This window comes from Chiloscyllium plagiosum, unplaced genomic scaffold (assembly GCF_037043375.1).
Source record: "Chiloscyllium plagiosum isolate Xiang-an unplaced genomic scaffold, Cpla_swu_hap1 HiC_scaffold_8, whole genome shotgun sequence".
In the NCBI taxonomy this organism is placed as follows: Eukaryota; Metazoa; Chordata; class Chondrichthyes; order Orectolobiformes; family Hemiscylliidae; genus Chiloscyllium; species Chiloscyllium plagiosum.
Window position 1 is genome coordinate 73,812,384 of NW_028270146.1, and position 21,758 is coordinate 73,834,141.

At 38.5% G+C, this 21,758-nt stretch overlaps 1 protein-coding gene across 30 annotated transcripts in view; it reads left to right on the forward strand.

Annotated features, from left to right (window-relative positions):
* The window catches only part of LOC122553706 (gephyrin), a 540,724-nt gene that overhangs the window by 364,512 nt on the left and 154,454 nt on the right, over positions 1–21,758 (forward strand). For 22 of the 30 annotated variants that reach the window (XM_087989971.1, XM_087989989.1, XM_087989980.1 and 19 more), the window contains 2 exons: positions 19,878–19,940; positions 20,617–20,659. In XM_087989971.1, coding sequence (XP_087846097.1) covers positions 19,878–19,940; positions 20,617–20,659 — 106 coding nt within the window. The remainder of the gene's footprint in view (positions 1–19,877; positions 19,941–20,616; positions 20,660–21,758) is intronic. The other 8 variants (XM_087989990.1, XM_087989979.1, XM_087989982.1 and 5 more) reach the window with 1 other exon arrangement.

Consider the following 21,758-nt stretch of genomic DNA (forward strand, 5'->3'; position numbering starts at 1 on the left):
ACAGAATAAATCCTTCTTAAAAGTGCATCCCATAACAACAGTGACTATAAACAGTTGCCAATTATCTTAAAAGTGCTTCTGGTTCACCTAAATCCTTTAGGGAAGAAAATCTGTTGTCCTTATATGGTCCATCCTATATGTGACTCCAGACCCCAACTAACATGGTTGACTTTTAACTACGTTTAGGAATGGTGCAAGTCACTAATTTCAGGGCAATTAAGGATGTGTAACAAATGCTGGCCTTGTTTGCGATGTCCACAACACGCAACGATATTTACTCAACTTTTGCTCATATCAGCTAACATGCAGAACAGGAATAGAGGTCGGTGATCCCTCATTTGATGGAAGTAAGGTTAAGGGAGAATGAAGTGGATCTTCTAGACACATTGAGGCCAAAGAGGGTGATATGTCATTGACCTGAAGCATTTACTCTGTTTCTCTCATGGATGCTGCCTGACCTGTTTTGCATTTCCAGCATTTTCTGTCTTGTGCTCCGATTCCTAGCATCTGCTTCTTTGTTTTTTCTGTTGCAATTTAACTTCTTTGTAGGTGAACTAAATACTTAACATGATGCACTTGTTTTTCAGTGCTCTAAGTAATCAATCACAGAAAACTGGAATGAAAGCACAATCTGTTCAATAGACTTAATCATATTTTTTGAACTAAGAAATGTTTTTCAGCATAGATATGCTATTACCAGTGAATGTTCTACACACATCCCATGTCATCCATTCGTTTCTCATTCCTTTTGAGTTTGGTTACTGCCTACCAGCATCCTGTTGGCATAATATATCCTCAAGCACAAGTTCAGTTGGAAGAATATGTTCACCTATCACATTGGTGAGTAAGTGGGAAGGTTTTCATAAATTGGATTGAAATTTACTCTTGGGGAAATAGAGTGAGAGGTTTCCTCTGAATTCAGCCCATATTTTGTTAATTTTGGAGGCCTTCACATTGACCCAATATAATTACATTTTATTAGTTAATTCAACAGTATTTTTTATATATGCTTCAAGCTTAAATATGCACGCTGCCCTTTCCTGGATTTTCTGCTAATAGCTATCGCCTAGTTTTGAGGGCCATCAGTCCACTCATTTGTGGCTTTAATGTATTTATTCGTTATGCTTTTTAAAATTGTGGTTGGATTTTTGATAACCATATTTCAGTAGAATAAAAGTCAATAAAGTAGGTTACCCATTCAAGGGGGGGGGATTCATAGCTCGGTCTCCTAATTAAGAGTCAGATGCTGTACTGTGTGAACTGACAAAATACTGGTTGCAAGGTGACATTGAAAAGGAATAAGCAGTCTCAATGAGTAGCTCACTTGTAAGATATATGCATTTTTATTCATATTAAACAGTATCCAGTTGAAAATTCAGTAGAACTACACTTTGTTACATTTGTGTACAAAATTCACTCTGGAAGACTACCTGTCAAGATCCATCATAAAAGTTGCTGAGAATTCTAAAAACACAAGTTTGATTTTTTTTCTCCTGTAAATTTCATGTATTCTAAATGTTTCAGCATCCTTTTCTGGTGAATATGAGTTCATTCTGCAGCTAATTAACAGATCCAAACTATTTCCTTCTGCAAAGTTATCACAGTTCACAATATTAAAATATGTTACATTGTAGTCACAGCAGTTCAGCAATTTTTTTTATTCGTGGTGCTGGAGAATTGTTGTAGCTGGCCATATTAATTGATGCAGAATATTTAAGATATGCTGAGGTGGTTGAAAAATGTGGACAAACTTGTATTATTTTGGCCACCTTTATTCATCAAACAAATGAAGAGCCTGAGTACTGCAACAAATTACGTGGATAGTGATGCTCAGAATCTTGACTACTGGATGTGCTCAGATCATGCAGTGGGATGGTGGTTACAGAAATTATTTTGTAACTAAAAATCATGAGGTGAACATACAACTGAAGCATAATGAGACATTTATTTATATCAGGACATATTATTTATATGTGGACTGGTACCAGAAAGAAAAGAACCAAACATGCTGTGGTCATTGCAAAACCAACCTAGATCACTTATGTTCTTCCAGGAATGGATTTGATATCCTTAACCTATATTTTCTTCGGAGCTATGATAGGAGGGGCAAGAAATGATGCATAGCCACAACTGCCCATGTTAGAGCAACTTTATTTTTAAAAATCCAAAATCCAGTTTCATATTGTCTCATGAATCATCTTATGTCCTGCACTTGTGCTGGAAGTTCAGTATATTATCTTGTAGCATGTTGCATACCAACGGGTCAGACTAATTTTTGAAAATGACTTGATATGCTCTGCGTAATTCTCATAGCTTCACCTGATTCACATCTGACATATAGCTTTGTTGACTTAATCTGACAAAGGGGCAATGTTCCAAAAGTTTGCAATTTCAAATAAACTGTTGGACTGTAACCTGGTGTCATCTGACTTCTGACCTTGTCTGTCCCAGTCCAATACTGGCACCTCCACACCATCTCATTAGCTCAAGTAATAAAGAGCTCTATTATAATTGGCTTGTTTGAGACTAGTATCTGTGTTTATAAATACCCAAACATTTGTGAAAGGAGCATGCATTGACACAATAATCTGAATATCTTTCCAAGTGTTTGACAAGAAAAGTTTGCACTAGCAGTTGATTCTGATTCCTTTGATTTTGAATATTGACCTTATAAACATGGCCAAAGGTCCACATTAAAAGCAGGGATGTGTATTTACATTTAAATCACGTGATTGATTTTACTCATTCAAATATTGCATAATTTGTTCTTTGCATCCATGAAGTTGGACTTGAATATGAAAAGAAGTGCAAAGTTGAAGTAAAATCATTTAAATTATCATCAGGTTACACCAAAATTGCCTTTTAATAGAATAATTTGTAGAAGAGAAGAACGACAGCGGGAATTAAATACTTCATCCGTTTTAAGTTCCCAGGAAAGAAAGTTGAAGTAGGAGACTATTTGATAGAATAGACTTAGAACTGAATTCAGTTTATTCTCACATGTACTCAAGTTACAATAGAACAAGAGTATGTTGAAAAGTGCACAATGTTTTGATTGCAATGCAGTAGGAATATAGAAAAGGAAGAAAACGTGTAGAATTGTGGAATGGTTACAGTTCTTCACATCTGTACTGGCTGTCTGAAGTAATAATTTGTCTAGTGCCACTCCCCTACCTTCTCCAAGTAGCCTTGTACATCCTTCCTTTTCAGATGATAATTCAATTTAAATGGCTCAAATGAACTTAGCTCCACCATGCTCTCCTGCATTGCCTTTCAGATCCTAGCCACTCACTGTGTTTTCCTCATGTCAGCATTCTGTGTCCACTGGTTCCTACTCTGTCCAGATCCCTAATGAGTTTGAATGCCTTTAGCAAATGTCCTCTCAACACTTTCTTTTTCAAACAAAAGAGCTCCAACTTCTCCAATATACCTATGTAACTGAAATTTCTCATCCCCAGAACCAAATCTTTTCTATACTGTCTCAACACCTTCACATCCTTTTCTAAAACTCTGCATCCAGTATTGCATGTTATAGTCTACTTGAAGCTGAAGTGGTGATTTTGCAGGTTTTTGACAATTTTTTTTATTTTTGTCTTATCAGTGCCCACTGTTAAAACCAAGGATGCCGCATGCTTTATTACCACACTCTCAACTTGTCTTGCCACATTTCCATGCATATGCACTAAGTAAGCTGTTGCCTCCATTTAGAATTATACACTTTATTTTGTCACTAATGAATTACTTCATGCTTTCCTGCTTTAAATTTCATCTGCCAGTCGTCCACATTTTCCACCGTGCGACTAGCCAAGAGGAAAAGGGAAATGTACAAAAGGTCCAGCCAGCTAAGAACATAACGGGCCTTGGAGGAATATCGGGAGAGTAGGACCAATCTAAAACGAGGAATCACGTGGGCTAAAAGGGGTCATGAAATAACTTTAGTGAGCAGAATTAAGGAGAATCCCAAGGCCTTTTATTCATATATAAGAAGTAAGAGGATAACTAGAGAAAGGGTTCGTCCACTAAAAGGATAAGGAAGGAAGGTTGTGTGTTGAACCTGAGAAAATGGGTGAGATTAGATTAGATTCCCTACAGTATGGGAACAGGCCATTCAGCCTAATAAGTCCACACCAACCCTCCAAAGAATAATCCACCCAGACCAATTTCTCTACCCTATATTTACCGCTGACTAATCCACCAAACACTATGGGCAATTTAGCATGGCCAATTCACCTGACCTACACATCTTTGGATTGTGGGAGGAAGCCGGAGCATCCAGAGGAAACCCACACAGACACGGGAAGAACGTGCAAACTCCACACAGACAGTCACCCAAGGCAGGAATCAAACCCGGGTCCCTGGCACTGTGAGACAGCAGTGCTAATCACTGACCACCGTACTGCCCCGATGATTACTTTGCACCAGTGTTCACTGAGGAGAGGGACATGATGAATGTTGAGATTAGAGATAGAAGTTTGTTTACTTTGGATCACATTGACATAACAAGGGAAGATGTGTTGGGTAGGCTAAAAGATATTAAGGTGAACAAATCCCCAGGACAGGATGGGTTCTAGCCCAGGTTGCTGAGAGAGGTGAGAGAGAAAATAGCTGGGTCCCTGACAAATATCTTTGTAGCATCCTTAAACACAGGTGAAATGCTGGAGGACTGGAGGGTTGCTAATGTTGTCCCCCTCTGCAAGAAGGGTAGTAGGGATATTCCAGGTAACTACAGACCAGTGAGCCTGATGTCAGCGGTGGGAAGATACTGATGGATAAAGAATGGGCTTATCAGTAATAGGCAACATGGTTTTGTGCAAGGGAGATCATGCCTTACCAACTTAATAGAGTTATTTGAGGAAGTGACCAAGTTGATAGATGAAGAAAGGGCTGTAGATGTCATATACATAGACTTCAATAAAGCATTTGATGAGGTTCCCCAAGGTAAACTAATGCAGAAAATGAAGTCACGGTGGAGTGCAGAGTGTTCTAGCTAGGTGGATAAAGAACTGGTTAACCAACAGGAGACTGTAGTAGTTGAAGGGATTTTTTTGAAATGAAGAAAGGTGACCAGAGGAGTTCCACAGGGATTAGTGCTGGGGCCACTGTTGTTTGTGATATACATAAATGATCTGGGAGAGGGCATTGTTGGTATAATCAGCAAGTTTGCAGATGACACGAAGATTGGTGAAGTAGCAGAAAACTTTAGGGGACTGTCAAAGAATACAGAAGAATATAGTTAGACTGGAGAGTTGGGCGGAGAAGTAGCAGATGGAATTCAATCCGGGCAAATCACGGTGGCTCAGTGGTTAGCACTGCTGCCTCACAGCACCAAGGTCCCAGGTTCGATCGCAGCCTCTGGGCAACTGTCCTTGTGGAGTTTACACATTCTCCCCGTGTCTGCGTGGGTTTTCTCCGGGTGCTCCGGTTTCCTCCCACAGTACAAAGATGTGCAGGTCAGGTGAATTGGCCATGCTAAATTGCCCATAGTGTTAGGTGCAGTAGTCAGAGGGAAATAGGACTGGATGGGTTACTCTTCAGAGGGTTGGTGTGGACTTGTTGGGCCGAAGGGCCTGTTTCCACATTGTAGGGAATCTAATCTAAATGTGAGGTGATGCATTTTGGAAAGTGTAGTTCTAGATCGAATTATACTGTAAATGGAAGAGCCTTAGGAAAAGTTGATAAGCATAGAGATCTGGGAGTTCAGGTCCCTTGTACCCTGAAGGGTGGCTCCACAGGTGGATAGAGTGGTCAAGAAGGCATATGGTATGCTTGCCTTCATCAGACGGGATATTGAGTATAAGAGCTGGCAGGTCATGTTAACATTGGACAAGATTTTGGTTCGGCCGCATTTAGAATACCGTGTACAGTTCTGGTTGCCACATTACCAAAAAGATGTGGACGCTTTGGAGAGGGTGCAGAGAAGGTTTATGAGGATGTTATTTGGCATGGAAAGTGCTAGATATGAAGAGAGATTGAGTAGGTCAGGATTGTTTTTAATTAGAAAAAAGGAAATTGGGGGGGACCTGATTGAGGTCTACAAAATCATGAAGGGTATAGACAGGGTGGATAAAGATAAGCTTTTTCCCAAGGTGAGGGATTCAATAACGAGAGGTGAAAGGTGAGAAGTTTAAGAAGGATTCACGCGGAAAGTACTTTACACAGAGGGTGGTAGGTGCCTGTAACGCATTGGCAGCAGAGGTAGTGGAGGCAGGCACGGTAGCTTCATTTAAGGTGCTTCTGGACAGATGCATGAGTAGATGGGGGGCAGAGGGATACAGAACCTTAGGAATTGGGGATAGGTTTAGATAGTGGATTTGCATCAGCACAGGCTTGGAGGGCCGAATGGCCTGTTCCTGGGATGTAAATTTTTGTTTGTAACCTATCTATGTTCCTTTGAAGATCTACATTATCTTCCTTGCAGCTTACAATATCTCCAAGATTTTGTATCATCCACAAATTTTAAAATTGTGCCATGTACACCGATGTCTCAGTTATTAACAATTTTATCAGGAAGAGAAGGGATAATTACACTGATCCCCTGGGAATTCCACTTCACATTTTTCTCCAGTCAAAAAAAGTCCATTAGTCACTACAGTCTCTTACCTCTTACTCAGTCAATTTTGAACCTATGTTCAAATGCCTTTAGGAAGTCCAAATACACTTCAATCACACCATTCTTCTTCAACCCTCTCAGTTATGTATCAAAGTAACTCCAATGAGTTTGTTAAACAATTTGCCTTTTACAAATCCATGTTGACTTTCCTTAATTAAGTTACACTTGTCCAAGTGACTTATTTTTATCCGGAATTATTGCTTCTAAAAGCTTTCCCACCATCCAGGTTAAATTGACTGGCCTTTGGTTTCTGGTCCTAACCCTGAACCCTTTTTGAATAAGTGTGTAACAATTACAATTGCTTTGTACTCTGGCACCATTCCTGCAACCAAGGAGGATTGGGTAAGGCCAGTGCCTCTTTCCATCCTTATTTCCTTCCATATCCTTGGATGCATTTCATCCATTTCTAGTGGCTTACCAGTTTTACAGGCAACCTATCTAATCCCTCCTCTTTATCATTTTTAGCCCATCCAATGTCTTAATTACCTCCTCTTTCACTATGATAGGCAGTAGTTTCTTCCTGTTAAAGACAAATCCCAGTACATATTTAGTGCCTCACCCATGCCCCCTACCTCCAATTTTAAGAAATTCTTTTAGGTCCTTAATGGCCCCACTCTTCTATTTACCACATTTCCTTTATAGAAGACTTTTGAATTCTTCTCATTCTCTGTCTTCTCCTGTTTAGATTTGTAATTTTTACTCTGAACCTTCTATATTTAGCCTAGTTCTCATACTTTTATCAACCTTAGCATTGTCATATTCACCTTATCACATTTCCTCTTACTGACTCTGTCTTTTCCTACATTCAGGAAGCTTGAAGAGTCAGGTTTTTTTTTTATTGAGCAATTACTTTGTTTCTTTCCACTTTCTAGAATTAACAGATTTCATTCGATTAAAGTACACTTCAAGGTGTCCATGAAAAGGAAATAGTCTGTCCTGACCTCCATAACAAGGTCAGTGAAGTTTTGGTGGTAGGCTTTCCAATCGTAAATACTTATCAAAGGAAATCTGATTCTTTAAAAAGCCTCAAGACAAGTCTATACAGACTGATGTTAGAATTTGGAAGTTTTTCCATATTTGTGTGTTTGGGTTCACTGCAGCTACTGAATATTAAAATTTTAAATTAGATGTCCAGTGTTGCAATTTAGCACTGCACCATATACAAGATAAATTTGTGTTCTGTGGTGTGGGCTGGATTAAGCTACAGGTCATTCTGCTCTAATGCAACAGTTGTGTTCCACTGCAATCTCATGCTATAGAAAATCACACTATAGAAAATTGTTGTAGAAAGTTGCACTGTAGAAGATTAGATTATTAGATTTAGATTACATTACAGTGTGGAAACAGGCCGTTCGGCCCAACAAGTCCACACCGACCCGCCGAAGCGCAACCCACCCATATCCCTACATTTACCCCTTACCTAACACTATGGGCAATTTAGTATGGCCAATTCACCTGACCTGCACATCTTTGGACTGTGGGAGGAAACCGGAGCACCCGGAGGAAACCCACGCAGACACGGGGAGAACGTGCAAACTCCACACAGTCAGTCGCCTGAGTCGGGAATTGAACCCGGGTCTCTGGCGCTGCGAGGCAGCAGTGCTAACCACTGCGCCACCGTGCCGCCCAGGGCCTGTTTCCACACTGTAATCTAATCTAAAAAAAAAGATTGCTAATAGAAAATTGCTATATCTGTTCAGTAGAAAGTTGACATTATCCAAACAACATTCACAATTTGTCAAACACGTTATAGCCAATTTGAACTGACGAAACGCACATTATAACAGAACGATCTGTATTCAGTTTTTTTGAGAATTTGAATCTACCTTATACTGTTAGCTTTCTATGATGTGGAGGAACCGGTGTTGGACTGGGGTGGACAAAGTTAAAAAATTATACAGCGCCAGGTTATAGTCTAACAGGTTTATTTGGAAGCACTAGCTTTCGGAGCAGTACTCCTTCATCAGATAGCTGTGGAGCAGGACTATAAGAACAGAATTTAAAGCAAAAGACTATAGTGTCACGTAACTGAAATGATAGACTTAATAGCAATCTAGGTTTGTTCAATGTATCATCTTTTAAAATGGGTTACAGATTTCAGTTCGTTAATATATAAATCCCAAAATTTCTTTTAAGTCATACTCTCAAGGTAACTTAAGGTTTTATAACCAGAGACTGGAGGAGCTGGACCATTGTAAACCATACCATGTACCATTGAGAAAATATTGCCCAGAAGTATTTGAAGTATTCTTATGTTGCTGTGAAGTAAAATTATTGCATCTTCAAATGTCACTGAGCATTTATAGTCTGAAAAGATTTAGCTTTTATCCTCTATCACAAATACCTGCAGATATTCTAACCAACCACTGGCAAGTGGCAGTGACAATCACACATGAACAGATGTAGAAGGCTTTTATGAAAATGAACAGCTTACTTTAACCCATTATCGATACTTGGCTGAACAAGCTTACCTTCACAGTTTAGGTTGTTATCACGTGTAATACTGTCTAGAATTCTGGAATATTCTCAAGAAAGAGCCAATGAATTTGTTTCGAAAATCATTTGTAAAATCTGAAATATCAGAATCTTCAAGAATTAAAGACTCATAAGTCGAAGTGACCTATGTGCAAGCAACTTCAAAATGCTGAAGAATGGAATCAGAAATTCCTATGTTAATCATTGAATCTGTTTGTTCTCCACTTGCTATCCATGAGTATTATAATTTCAACATGCAAGGCCTATAACCTTACTAAAAGGTGTTGTCACCCTTGCTTAAATCTGCTTTTACTGGTTGCCCAAAGAGAAGGGGGTCAGTCACTAGCTGAAGATGCAGCTGATGAATTGCAGACTCTGCTGTTCATTCATACCAATAGGATAAGAATGAAGAAGATTGTGTTGTTATTTCTTTACTGCCAGTGATTTATCATCTACGTTTCACTGTAGATAATTTTTGGACTTTTAAACAATGCTGTGGAACTGAAACATAGACCTTTAAGTAAAGCATAAAGGCAACTTTAAATGTTGAGGAGATGTTTTGAAGAGGAAATGATGATTGGACTTAAGCTGGTTCCGTTTTGATCAACTCCACCTACAAACTGGTTTAAAAGTAGGAAATTATGGAAATGTTTAGCAGGTCTATCAGCATTTGAGAAGATTTTTTTAAAAACAAGTTAATGTTTGAGCTGTACACCCTTCGTTAGACTCATCATCAGGGATTCTTTTGACAAAATCTCGACAACCAAAATGTTACTTGTGGTTCCAGATGTTATTGGATTTTTCTGTTTATATTTCAAATTGCCAGCAGTTTTAGTTTTCCTCACTTGCCTCCTCCTTTTTACTTCTCTCAAACTCTTCTATCTGTGGAACCACACCTGAAATTCCCTTTGAACCCCCTATTATGTTTCTGTTTCAAAAATGTACCTTTGCAGATTATTTCATTGTTAGGGGGAAAATATCACCCTGGTTACCTTCTTGCTTTCAATTCTTTAACTACTATCCTCTAGAATTTGTGACTTTCATCACAATAAGCCAATCAAATAAACTTAACCAATTTTTGGGAGGCACAGTGGCTCAGTGGTTTGCACTGCTGCCTCACAGCATCAGGGACCCAGGTTCGATTTGACCCTCAGGCGACTATTTGTAGTTTGCACATTCTCCCTGTGTCTGTGGGTTTCGTCCGCATGCTCCGGTTTCCTCCCACAATCCAAAGATGTGGAGTGTCTTAGCTAAATTTCCCCAGTGTCCAGGAATATGTAGAGTTATAGGATGGGGGATGTGTGTGGGTGGGATGCTGTTCAGAGGGTTGGTATGGACCTGATGGGCCTGCTTCCACACTGTCAGGATTTTATAGCTCTTCACAGTTTAAATGAATCTAATCAGCTGCATGTCTAATGTATATTTGAAATAAAAATGGCCAAGAGGACCAGGGTTATGGAACTTCGAGACAGAAGGTAATAATGACAAACACCCAACAAATGACACAGGAGGATGGCATTGCTTTCTATGATACTAGAGATAAGGTGAACAGCTTGTCTAAGAACCTCTCGCCATGAACTCACAAATGAAATAGACAATCTAATGTTGCCAGTTCTATTAGAAATTGAATGTTTAAAGGAGAAATCTAAAATCTCAGCAATTAACCAATAAGTCTATACAAGATTTCACAACTTTAAACAATATCAAGGTTTTTTTAAATTGAGAACTGTGAAGGAACGCAAGCGCTATTAGCTTAATTCTACAAGTTATAACACTATGTCATGAATTTAATTTTACTTTATACTATTCTCTCCAAGCATGCATCCCTATATCTTTCAAAATCTTTAAAGTTCATTCACTTTTTCGGGGGAAAAATGCCACAGCCCTCTGGAATATATTTTATTTTGCTTTTGTACTCCAGCAGTTCTTTCTAATTAAGATTTTATGAGGGTCTTTCTTAGCTTTTTGGCAATGCAGCTGTCTACCTTTTTCTGTCTAGCCTCCCAAGTGTGGATGCTTCAGTTATCTGTTCAGTTTGCTAGCTGTTCTGATCGACTTCCCACAGCTTTCGAACCTACCTCCCCTGAGTGCTTTCTCCCTCAAGGTTCTATAAGAATCATTACAGGTTTTTTCCACTAGCTGCAAGGTGGAAGACTTGTGCCAATTGTCTTTTCCTGGCAGCGTTGGGAAGTGGAGAAGTTAATGTTTCAGTTATAATCCTCCTTCAGTTCCTGAAGAAGGGTTACACCCGAAACGTTGACTTCTCCACCTCCTGCTGCTGCCTGGCTCACTGTTCTTACAGCCTCCTGCTTGTCTACCTTGGATTCCAGCAACTGTAATTTTTTTGTCTTAAACTGCCTTTTCCTCACAAAATCCACACAAATGAATTAAACAAAATAAAATCTTCTCTTCATGGCTTTGCACTCAACCTGGCACACTTTGGAATTAATCATTCAAAATTGCAAGCAAATGATTTAACCTTCAAGACAGCTATTTGATATATATGATGATTTATATGGATGATGAATGTGATTGCCCTCTCTCCAGAATTGCAGGCACTGTTAAGGAACTCTCCTGTTTACATTTGTTTTGATCTGAGAACCACGTGCATAATTTAGTCTTTATTGATATATATGTAGATCTTGTGGCACCCCCAAAAGCCCAGAAATAGGATGATTTGTTATTTAGGTTTTGCACCTCTACAATTAACCTTACAAGATAAGCACGCATACAAGTAAGTTTGTACATTTATTACACCTAAGCTTGTTTGAGTTGCACTTACATCAGAGTTGTTTGTTTCTCAATCAGATGTCTCTCCCATTATCTGTGGTCAAAATTTTAATCTCTAAAACAAGTTATATTCCAAAGCATTTAAACTGTGAACTGGATTATACACAACAGCTGGGAGGAGACTGGTGAGAAAGTCATCAAAAGAGTCAGATGATAAAATGACAAGTGAAAGCATTATGTCATTTACACTCTGCAAACCATCGGTTGACCAAAAGATACTAATTACATGTTTTTAAGTGTAATTCGATGTTAATTACATGCCCCAGATTAACTGGTTATATGAAGAAATATCCCTTTGCACAAAGTTTGAGTTATATCAACAAACTTAAAACCAAAACAACAATGAGTTTTTTTTTAAATGCTGAATTTGTTCCGTATAGTATTTAGGATCAGGTAGAACATTATAAGGTTTTGCACTGCTGCAATGCTGTGTAGAGTAGATTTTAATAATTAAAACAAAAAGCGGTCAATGCTGGAGATCTGAAATAAACAAAATCTAAAATTGCTGGATAAACTCAGCAGGTCTGGCCACATCTATGGAGAGACGAAACAGCTAATGTTTCAAGATATGGGATCCTTCTTCAGAATGAAATGTTAACTCTATTTCCTCTCCACAGGTGTGGCCAGATCTGCTGAGTTTATCCAGCAATTTTAGATTTTAATAATTCCAAGCATAAATTACTTTGTTTTTGCACATAGCCAAAAAAATTCAGTTTTGATGCCGCATATAATAATCTAGTCCCAAAGGTTTCTACCCCGTACATAGAAACTAAGCCTTGTGTACTTCAGCAACCAGCATTTGTAATGCTACAGTTATATTCTAAGGACAATTGCACTTTGGGAGAACTTAAAAAAATCCAGGAAGATCTGTTACAGCTTTTGCCATTGTAATTTCATGATTTAACCAATGAAATTACTTGTATTATACTGAATTGCAAGTTCATGATGCAAATGCAGTAATTACATTCTACACTGAGAGCAATTTGACGAAGGATTTGGCTTGAGCCAAATAGTCTCAGAAAGTATGTTCTGCATTGCTTAAATTTGCAACACATAACATTATTTGGGAAGACAGTAGAAGATGAATTTGTGGAAGTTTTTGAAGCCAAGAACACTGCTTCACATCTCCATTGAATGTCAGGCGAGTTTGTTGCTTCAAATCCCAGCTTCATTTTCAAAAGTTCAGAGAGCCTGCAAGACTGAAGCTGATGTCCTTGACAAAATTTTAATTTCTAAAACAAGTTATATTGTCAGAGATTTGTAGATACATTTTTAACATTTCTCACATTTGACTTGCGTTCTTACCCAAAATGGCTCCCAATGTTTAGTACATGGAAGTTAGAATGTGGTTTAAACCTGACCATTTAAAAATAGGACATTGTTCACAAACCAGAATTCTGTGCATTCATCATAAGCTATAGGGCTTTGAAAAATTTAATTTATCATCAGTGCTATCCCCTTAAGCTGCACAGTCTTTAATGCCGATTAATTGCCAACTTCATCACCATCTAAGTGTCTTTAGGTCTGTATTGCTGTAATTTTAAATGGTTTCAGCCTCATGCTTCATGGAAATATCGCAACACTCCTAGAATGCTTTCCATAATATCATGTTTCAACTGTTATTTCTGCACTGGCTTCTTCAACAAGACAGTTTACTTTGACGTTGTGCATGTGTGCATCCTTAGTCCTCCTTTATTTCCCTCATCCACTGAGTATAATTAGCTTGCCTTTCAGTATTCCAATCTACATTAATCAACTATGGTAGCCTTCCCAAACTGCACTTTTGTCGACACAAACACAGCTTTAAAACTCACTTCAGATTGCTTAACAAGTGGTGTTTTACATTGTAGCTTCTTGGTTCTACTCATCTATTTCTATTCTGTGTGTATTACACTCAGTCTTCCTTAACTAAAATGGTTGTAAAGCAGCATGTGCATGGCTTAATACCCTTTGGGAACAGTTTCTGAATTAAGAACTTATGCTTGCCAGATCATTAAGACTGTGTGCAATTGAACAAAATGCTAATCATGTTGGATGAGCTGTTAGTTGAATTCTTGATTCTGCTATGAATTATTGCAAAACTGCAACCAAATGAAATGAATTCAAAGCAAAAATGAAATAGTACAGATCAGACCATCAAAACTAATAACCACAGATGGGGAAATGCCAAATATAAAGTTGCTGGTACTTTTGCTTGTAAATGGAAATCCTTTGTCTATTGTTCATGTTTATGTGAAATCAGGTGGCCCAACTGTTCAAATGCCCTGAAATTATTCTGATGTAGAATTCAGTTATGCCTCAATTGATTTAAATAGTTTAAGATCTTGAACTCTAGCAATTTTCATCCTGCTGCTTGTTAATGATGAAAGACCTTTTATGCCATGCATGAATGTTCTGATGCTAAGACTAGGTCAAAGAGTACTACTTTCGATTGGCAAAATTCATATGCCTATCATATGCATATTGTATGATTTTTGTGCTATTTTTAATCTTGAAGTACTCATGCATGAATAGTATCAATTAGAAGATCTACCGTATAAATGTGTTACATCATGTTGGAAGAAGGTTCATATCCATCACCTCTCCCTTATGCCACAATGTCACTGTGAACAAACTGTGGTGAAGGGACAATAAGAGGCCAAATATTTTGCCTGGAGGATGAAAGAAAAGTGAGGAGTCATTTCTGTGCAACTATATTGTGACCAATTTGAGAGCAACATTGTTGAGGCCCTGAAGCAAATTTCTTGACCTGAAAATCCAAGATGGGACGGCGCACAAGGAGCTGACAACAAATAACATGGCTCAAAGAAAAGAGCAATCTTATTTAAGTTATGGTAAGCAAGAACACACATTTTCACCCCATGCATTCTACAGAATGCAATGATAGAATGCTGAAACTCATGGTGTATCACAGATCACCCAGTTCCCATAACATCCAGCCTTTTTCTAGCTCAGCCAGGTCTTTCCCATTGGGTGTACCTGCCATCAAATACACAAAAAGGTTGACCTCTTAATAACTTAGACAAACAGAGTTACAATGAAGTACTTGTGATTCATTTGCAATTTGTGGGCTCCTGGGGGTGGAGCATATGGGATGAAAGCACCAGCCAATGGAACAGTATCTGGTGTGTTCTGACCATCTGTATGTAAAGAAACATTAACCAATCGAAATTACTGATTCAGCACCGGTGTGGCCATAGCAATACCATTTTGAACATAAGCATTAATTTTAATGTAAAATACTTTTCATCCACTTGCACTTGCGTATTTGCAAGGTTTGTGAAGGTTTTTAGCTCAGGTTGAGGTTTAGGGTGTAGGTTTGCTCGCTGAGCTGTAGGTTTGATATCCAGACGTTTCATTACCTGGCGAGGTAACATCATCAGTGGCGACCTCCAAGTGAAGCGAATACTGCACTTGCGTATTTATGTAGCAGATATCTACAATACCACCGCTTGATGTAAAAGTCTTTTTCTTTCAGTATTGCTTGGAATTCTCATACAAATTTATTAGGCATAGCTGATCTCAGTACATTTTATGCTTTTGTGCAGGAATTGCAATCAGTGCTTTAGTTCCAAAAGCATGTTTGCTGAGAATTTGACATGTGCCCAACCAACCTGAATCAAATTTGGAATTCACTTTGGCAGCAACAATTCTCAAGCCCAGATACAGTATTCTCACTCAGTCATGATACATCTGCACTGTTTCAGAGATGGTCTCAGTCATTTTCCTACTTTGCCAGCAGTAGCAGGTGTATGTTTCCACACAGGACAGCACTATTAGTTTCTGCATGTCAGCAATGTCAAAGCAGAAAGTAGATTGCATTTCTCATTATCTGAATAGCCTGACTGAAACAAGTGAAGTCAATCAGTCTCCTACAGAGCACACACTTATTCATGCAGTCTCATATGTACGTACCTGTGAACTATGAGAAATCAAGAAATAATTAAAAAGGTAAAAGTGAAAATGTTATGATACTATGGAAGTGTAATGAGTAGCATCAAATAATTAAAATATGTCTTTGAGATGTAGAGTGAGTATGAACAGCAAGGAGGAGACAAAGCAAGTAAAGAGAAGTATGTTCGCAGAGCAGACTCCTGCATTCTGAATAAAAGCAGAGAAAGATGCTGAAGATCTGAAATAAGAACAGAAAATGCTGGAGAAACTTAGTAGGTTTGGTAACATCTGTGAAGAGAGAAACAGAAATTAACCTTTAAAGTCTGGTTTTCAGAACTCGAGCATTCTGGGTGCTGATTTAGAGACAGCAAGAAAGTAATCGGACACCGAGATGCAGATAAGCTAAAAGTTGTGATATTAGATTAGATTAGATTCCCTACAGTGTGGAAACAGGCCCTTCAGCCCAACCAGTCAACACCAACCCTCTGAAGAGTAACCCACCCAGACCCATTTCTCTCTGACTAATGCCCCTAACACTATGGGCAGTTTAGCATGGCCAATTCACCTGACCTGCACATCTTTGGACTGTGGGAGGAAATCTGAGCACCCGGAGGAAACCCATGCAGACACTGGGAGAATGTGAAAACTTCACACAGTCACACAAGGCTGGAATCAAACCTGGGACCCTGGTGCTGTGAGGATTTCCAGTATCCTCCCTCGTCAACAGTCTTTACACAGAGCCACACAACCAGCAGAAGGAAAATTGGATGCCATCAGTCTGTGTGAATTCAGAGCCAGACCCCTAAGGTAGAATGACAGTTTCCCAACTGTTTCCTGTCAGTTTTATTCATTCTGTGAAACACTGTAACAATTAGTTTTTCACTGCAGCATTAACAAAGAAAGACACATTGAACTTTTATGATCAAGTGTTGAATTTGATAACTGTTCTTGAAGTTAGTAAATCTTGGTAATGTTATTGTGATTAAGTGCATTAATGTGGCTGGCTGATATGTTGTTGAATTTTTACTTTAGAAACTTAGGTTTTGGTGGCAAAGGCACCAATACAGCACACAGTTATTTGCACTGTGTGGTACACATCGTAGGCAAACTGCAAACAGTGTTAATAAGTACTGATACATTCAGATGGTCTTAAAAAATACAGAATATACGGCAATTGTTGATATCCAGCAACACAAGCCAGTTGTGTAATGTCATTTACAGAGTAGATAGTAAGAAACTATTCCCGTTGGTAGACAGATGGAGGACCGGAGGACATGCATTTAAGGTGGTGAGCAAAAGCAGCAATGTTGATCCGAGGATAAATCACTTTAATGCAGTATGTGGTCAGGAATACACTGCCTCAGTGTGTAGTAGAGGCAGATCCAATTGTGCCTTTGAAAAAAAGTCATTACCTGAAGAAGAAAAATAATAGAGGTATGCAGTGGAAAGGGCAGGGGGAATGTCTGCTCTTACGGAGAGGAGACACTAACGTGGGCAGCTGAATGGCCTCCTTCAGTGCCCTAATCTTTCTCTAATTCTGTGGTAGTCATGAATAAATTGTGTAAAGAATTCAGAAGAAACTCCTTATCCAGGGAATAAATAGAATGTGGAGCTTGTTGCCACGGACAGTACAATACTTGAGGTGAATATGATAGATGCCTTTAAAGAGGAAGCTAGTCAAGTGCAAGAGAAAGGAATTGAAAGAGATGCAGATAGTTTGAAGTGAAATAGGATGTGAGGAGACTTGTGTGGCGAGAGGGGTTTGGTCATAGGTTATATTTCTGTGCTGTAAATTCATTGTAATCCCATGTACTTGGTGGAATTACTGGTTTCCTTTAAATAATAATTCACATTAAAACTGCTACCATATTCTGGAAAAGGTGCGAAAGAATGTGCTTTGTTTTGCTGTTTGAAATTTAAATTAGTACTTTTTCTTTTGATCCAACATTACTGTATAAAATGCAGTTAAACAAAGTTGTCACATTTCCAGCAATGTTTCTGTTATTATATTGTCTATCATTTGAAGAGCAAATACAATAATTATTTAAAATTCTTTGCAACCCACATAGGTTAAAGCACCTCTGGTGTCTGGTAATTCATCTAAACTAGCAATTCTTTCAAATTGTGACAAATCGGAATTAATTAATTCACTATAATTGGATCTCTGAATGCTGATTGTGTTACTTTGACACTGATTGTGTTAGTTTCACCTCTTTCTGAGGTAAATTAATGTTAAAATAGTCTACTAGAGCACCTTTGTTTTCTGACTGATTTCATTTTCCTCCTCCTCTGTTTCAGGTTTATGGCTTTTTCCATGTTTAACAGGAACTAATAGCATGTACATGTAAGCCAGCAATAAGTCCAGCTCCTGTATGGTATCTGGGAATTCATCTGCTCACCCTTCCTCATAAATTGACCCTTCCAAATCCCTGAGCAACCCTGGATTCTTCAAATGTAGTGTTCACGATGCTCAAACCAATAGCAAAAATGATACATGGTAGGTCTTTAACGAAAAATGAGGTGAATACAGCAGCATAGGCAACTAGGAGGAGGAGGAGGCGGCAAAAAGTGAAAACAGAAAAAAAGATAGTCGTGGAAATAGTCGTAGATGGAGAAAGCAACAGCCAATTTTGCAACTACATTTGTCTTGTTATTGGTGACATCTTTGTGAGTGTACATTTAAATGGATGTATATGTCAAAGGAATGCAGAAGAGGATGGATCTTTATTTGAGAATACTTGTAACTAAAGTCACAGATTGACCCCCTTCTCTGCTTACCCCCAATAAATAATAGGTCAGACATCATTACTGTTGATCAAGGAAACAGCTTCATTAGCACATAATGTTTTCCAAACTCAACAGTCAGAGCAGCCTGATGCTAGTGACACTTGAATGAGTATGACAGGTGTGATATCCGAAGCGCTGTTCAGTTTATATAGATAGCGCTGTACAGATGTTTATTAAATGTGAATATACTGAAGTCAAAGATGTAAATATGCATTCAATGTGGCATTCTATTTTTATAAATAAATTGAGACAGATGTTGCTCTAGTATTTGAGATGAACTGTACATTTTTCTCCATCTTCACTTTTTCATGTCTCACTACTGTTTATATTGCATTTCTGTTGTTTTTCTTATGCCATTAATCTCTTGCCTAAGTTTTTTCTCTGATTTTCATTATCAGACAAATGGGTGGGTGCCTTAAATAATGCTGTTAAGGGTAATACGTACATATAAATGGAAGGCTAAATAAAGAAGTTGCAAATGCAGTACATCAGTCTTCATCACCAGCGCATTCTTAAGCTATGCTTCCTTTGTCTTGTAAGCTAATTGTATGGATGTCCATCCGTCCCATCCTAGTTCGATAGCAACAACAGGATTACAAAGCAATTGAACTGCATTCATTTCTCATTCAATGTCACCATTCTTTTTTCTATTCTTTACTCTTGTTTTCATGTAACTGAAAGAATCTTCCATAGTATGTTTTTAGTCTTTCAAAAATGTATAGTTCGGGCAACTTGGTCAATCCCAATCATGTTCCTAAAGGCTTGTTATTGTTAGTTCTTCAAGGAGATTCAGCTTTGATTCATTCCAACCCACACATAAGTTATTGTGCAGATCTGTCAATTACTTTACACTGACAGGTCTGACGTTCGGGTAAAAACAGTAAAATGCCGTTCATCGAAAGAAAGTGAGAGGGACGTTGACTGGGACTAGGCATGTTCATGTTTATATAATTAACAAAAATCACTGTGCAAAAATATAATGGTGTAGGATTATAGTGGGGAATGTAGCATGCTGTACAACTGATATTTATTTTATGTTCTTTTAAGCTCCTTTCTGTGCTTTATGGCCCTTTTTTGCTTGAATCAGCAAGCAGTTCCTGCCTGTTTTCCCAGTCTTGTGTGTGGGTTAATGCTGGTGGTTCCACAATTTGCATGTTTTCTCGTGTGTTAATAGCAAGTGCGTTTGAAAAGTGTAAAAGGCCAAATCTATATTAAACCTCTCATTAGTTCTTTTGTTTACTATTTCATTTCTTAAAGAAATTTATTAGATTTCTGAGCTTCTCTGTTCATTATAAATCTTTTGTTTTTGTTTACGCATTAGCTCCACCATAGGTTGGAAGGGCTTAAAGATGAACTCAGAAGGCATAGAGGATACAACTCGCGAGTAACTATTACTGATCTAAGGAGCTTCTACCATTCGCAAACTTTGCTTTGCGCTATGAGTTCTAGCTCCTTGCTATTCTATCTATGTGAAGATTCTTGACTGTCTGTTTCTCCCACCTTAACACTGTCCACTAGTCTGCGCCTTGAACATTTGTCTTAGAACTTTCAATTATCATTTTCGCATTTAGAGCCTCCTAATTCATATATGGTGTAATTCTTGGTGTTTTGTGTCTGTGTGTGTGTGTGCGTGTGTATGTATGTATGTTTATATTTCTAAAGAATATTGCTAGCTCCAGAACACACAAGCCCTTCTACATGGATTAGTTTATTGCAACATGCCACATTCATTTCTGACACTTTTCTTCCTTCATGCAGTTTTCATGGCTATTTATGCTTAGCAGATCTGATGCAACTTTTCTTTGAGCTATGATGTTTTGTCTAATAACTTTTGCCTCCATTTTGATGGGTTTCCAGATTTCATGCTTTTGCATTTTAATATTCTAGGGCGAGGAATCATAAGCTTCCCCATTATAGCATCTTCGCACAAACTTCATTTCATCGTGGTGATCCAGCTTTGTTCATCATGATCTATGCTGTTATAACTCACTGCATGTCTGTTTGTTTGAGGCATCTGTTCATAATATAGTCTTAAAAAATAATGTCTATTCTCCCTGCAGGTCCAGTCACGATGCAGCAGCAAGGAAAATATCCTGAGAGCCAGTGAGTACTTAATCTAGCTTTTGATCACTGCATAATATTTAGAAGGTGTTTAAAAACATTCAGTCTTAAGGCAGCTGTTCCTTGACATTAGACATCAATCTAACTAAAAGTATTTTGGTTTTTGAGTATTGATGAAAAGAATAGAGAATTCATCAAGAAACTGTCATTCCCATATTTTTGTTTAATTCAAACAAGGTACAGTGCTTGGATTTGTTTTGTTTCCTGCAGAAGACAGGTCCAGCATATTTTTATTTTACTACAGCTAAGTGTATTTAGAATAGGCAGGCAGCGGGATTAAAAGAGGGAGCACCACATCTATCTGTTGACTATCTTAGAAAAGACAGTTGTGGTGATTGTAACGAGGTCGCCCAGCTGAACCTCATAGAATGTGAGCTCCTTGATTGGGGCTGTTCATTAGGGACCCCTGGCTGACAAATTAAACAGAGGAATGTCCGAGATTCTGATATTCTGCGTGCTGACTCTGACATGGCTGTGGCAGAATCAAGGACTTTTCATCTATAAATAAAGGGTGACTTGGTGTTGGATACCGACCTCTGGAGTTATTTCAGTGCATATGAGTGGCAATAATGATGTAACTGTGCAAAAGCGCTGAAGCTCAACTAGACTTCAAACAGGCACTACACTGGCTTTATCATTGGAAAATGCAGCAAGTAGACACAGGAATTGTAGGTTACTTACATGGAAGTGGACACTTTTGCCAGTCCACCTAAGCTTGGAGATCACCACTTGAGTGCAGGCAATTGCATAGCATCAGTCAAGACATACCCTAATTGGAGGGACTCTAGGTCAGCCCACAGCAAACCTCCAAAATAAAGCCAAGCCTTGGCCAATGGTTAAAGTTTTCTTTAGGGTATGGGCTAGGAAGCCATTGTAGTTGCTACCGGTATGTAGATTCGAGACAGCAAAAGAGTCCTACTAGACCTAAATTGACTAAGGGAACTCACAGACCTATATCCAGGAGAGTTCATACGCTGAAAAGTCCATCTACATCTGAGTTGGAGAAGTTAAATTGCTGAGCAACATCCAAATCAGAACCAACAAAATAAACGTCTGGTTAAATGGTCATCCAGTTCTAATG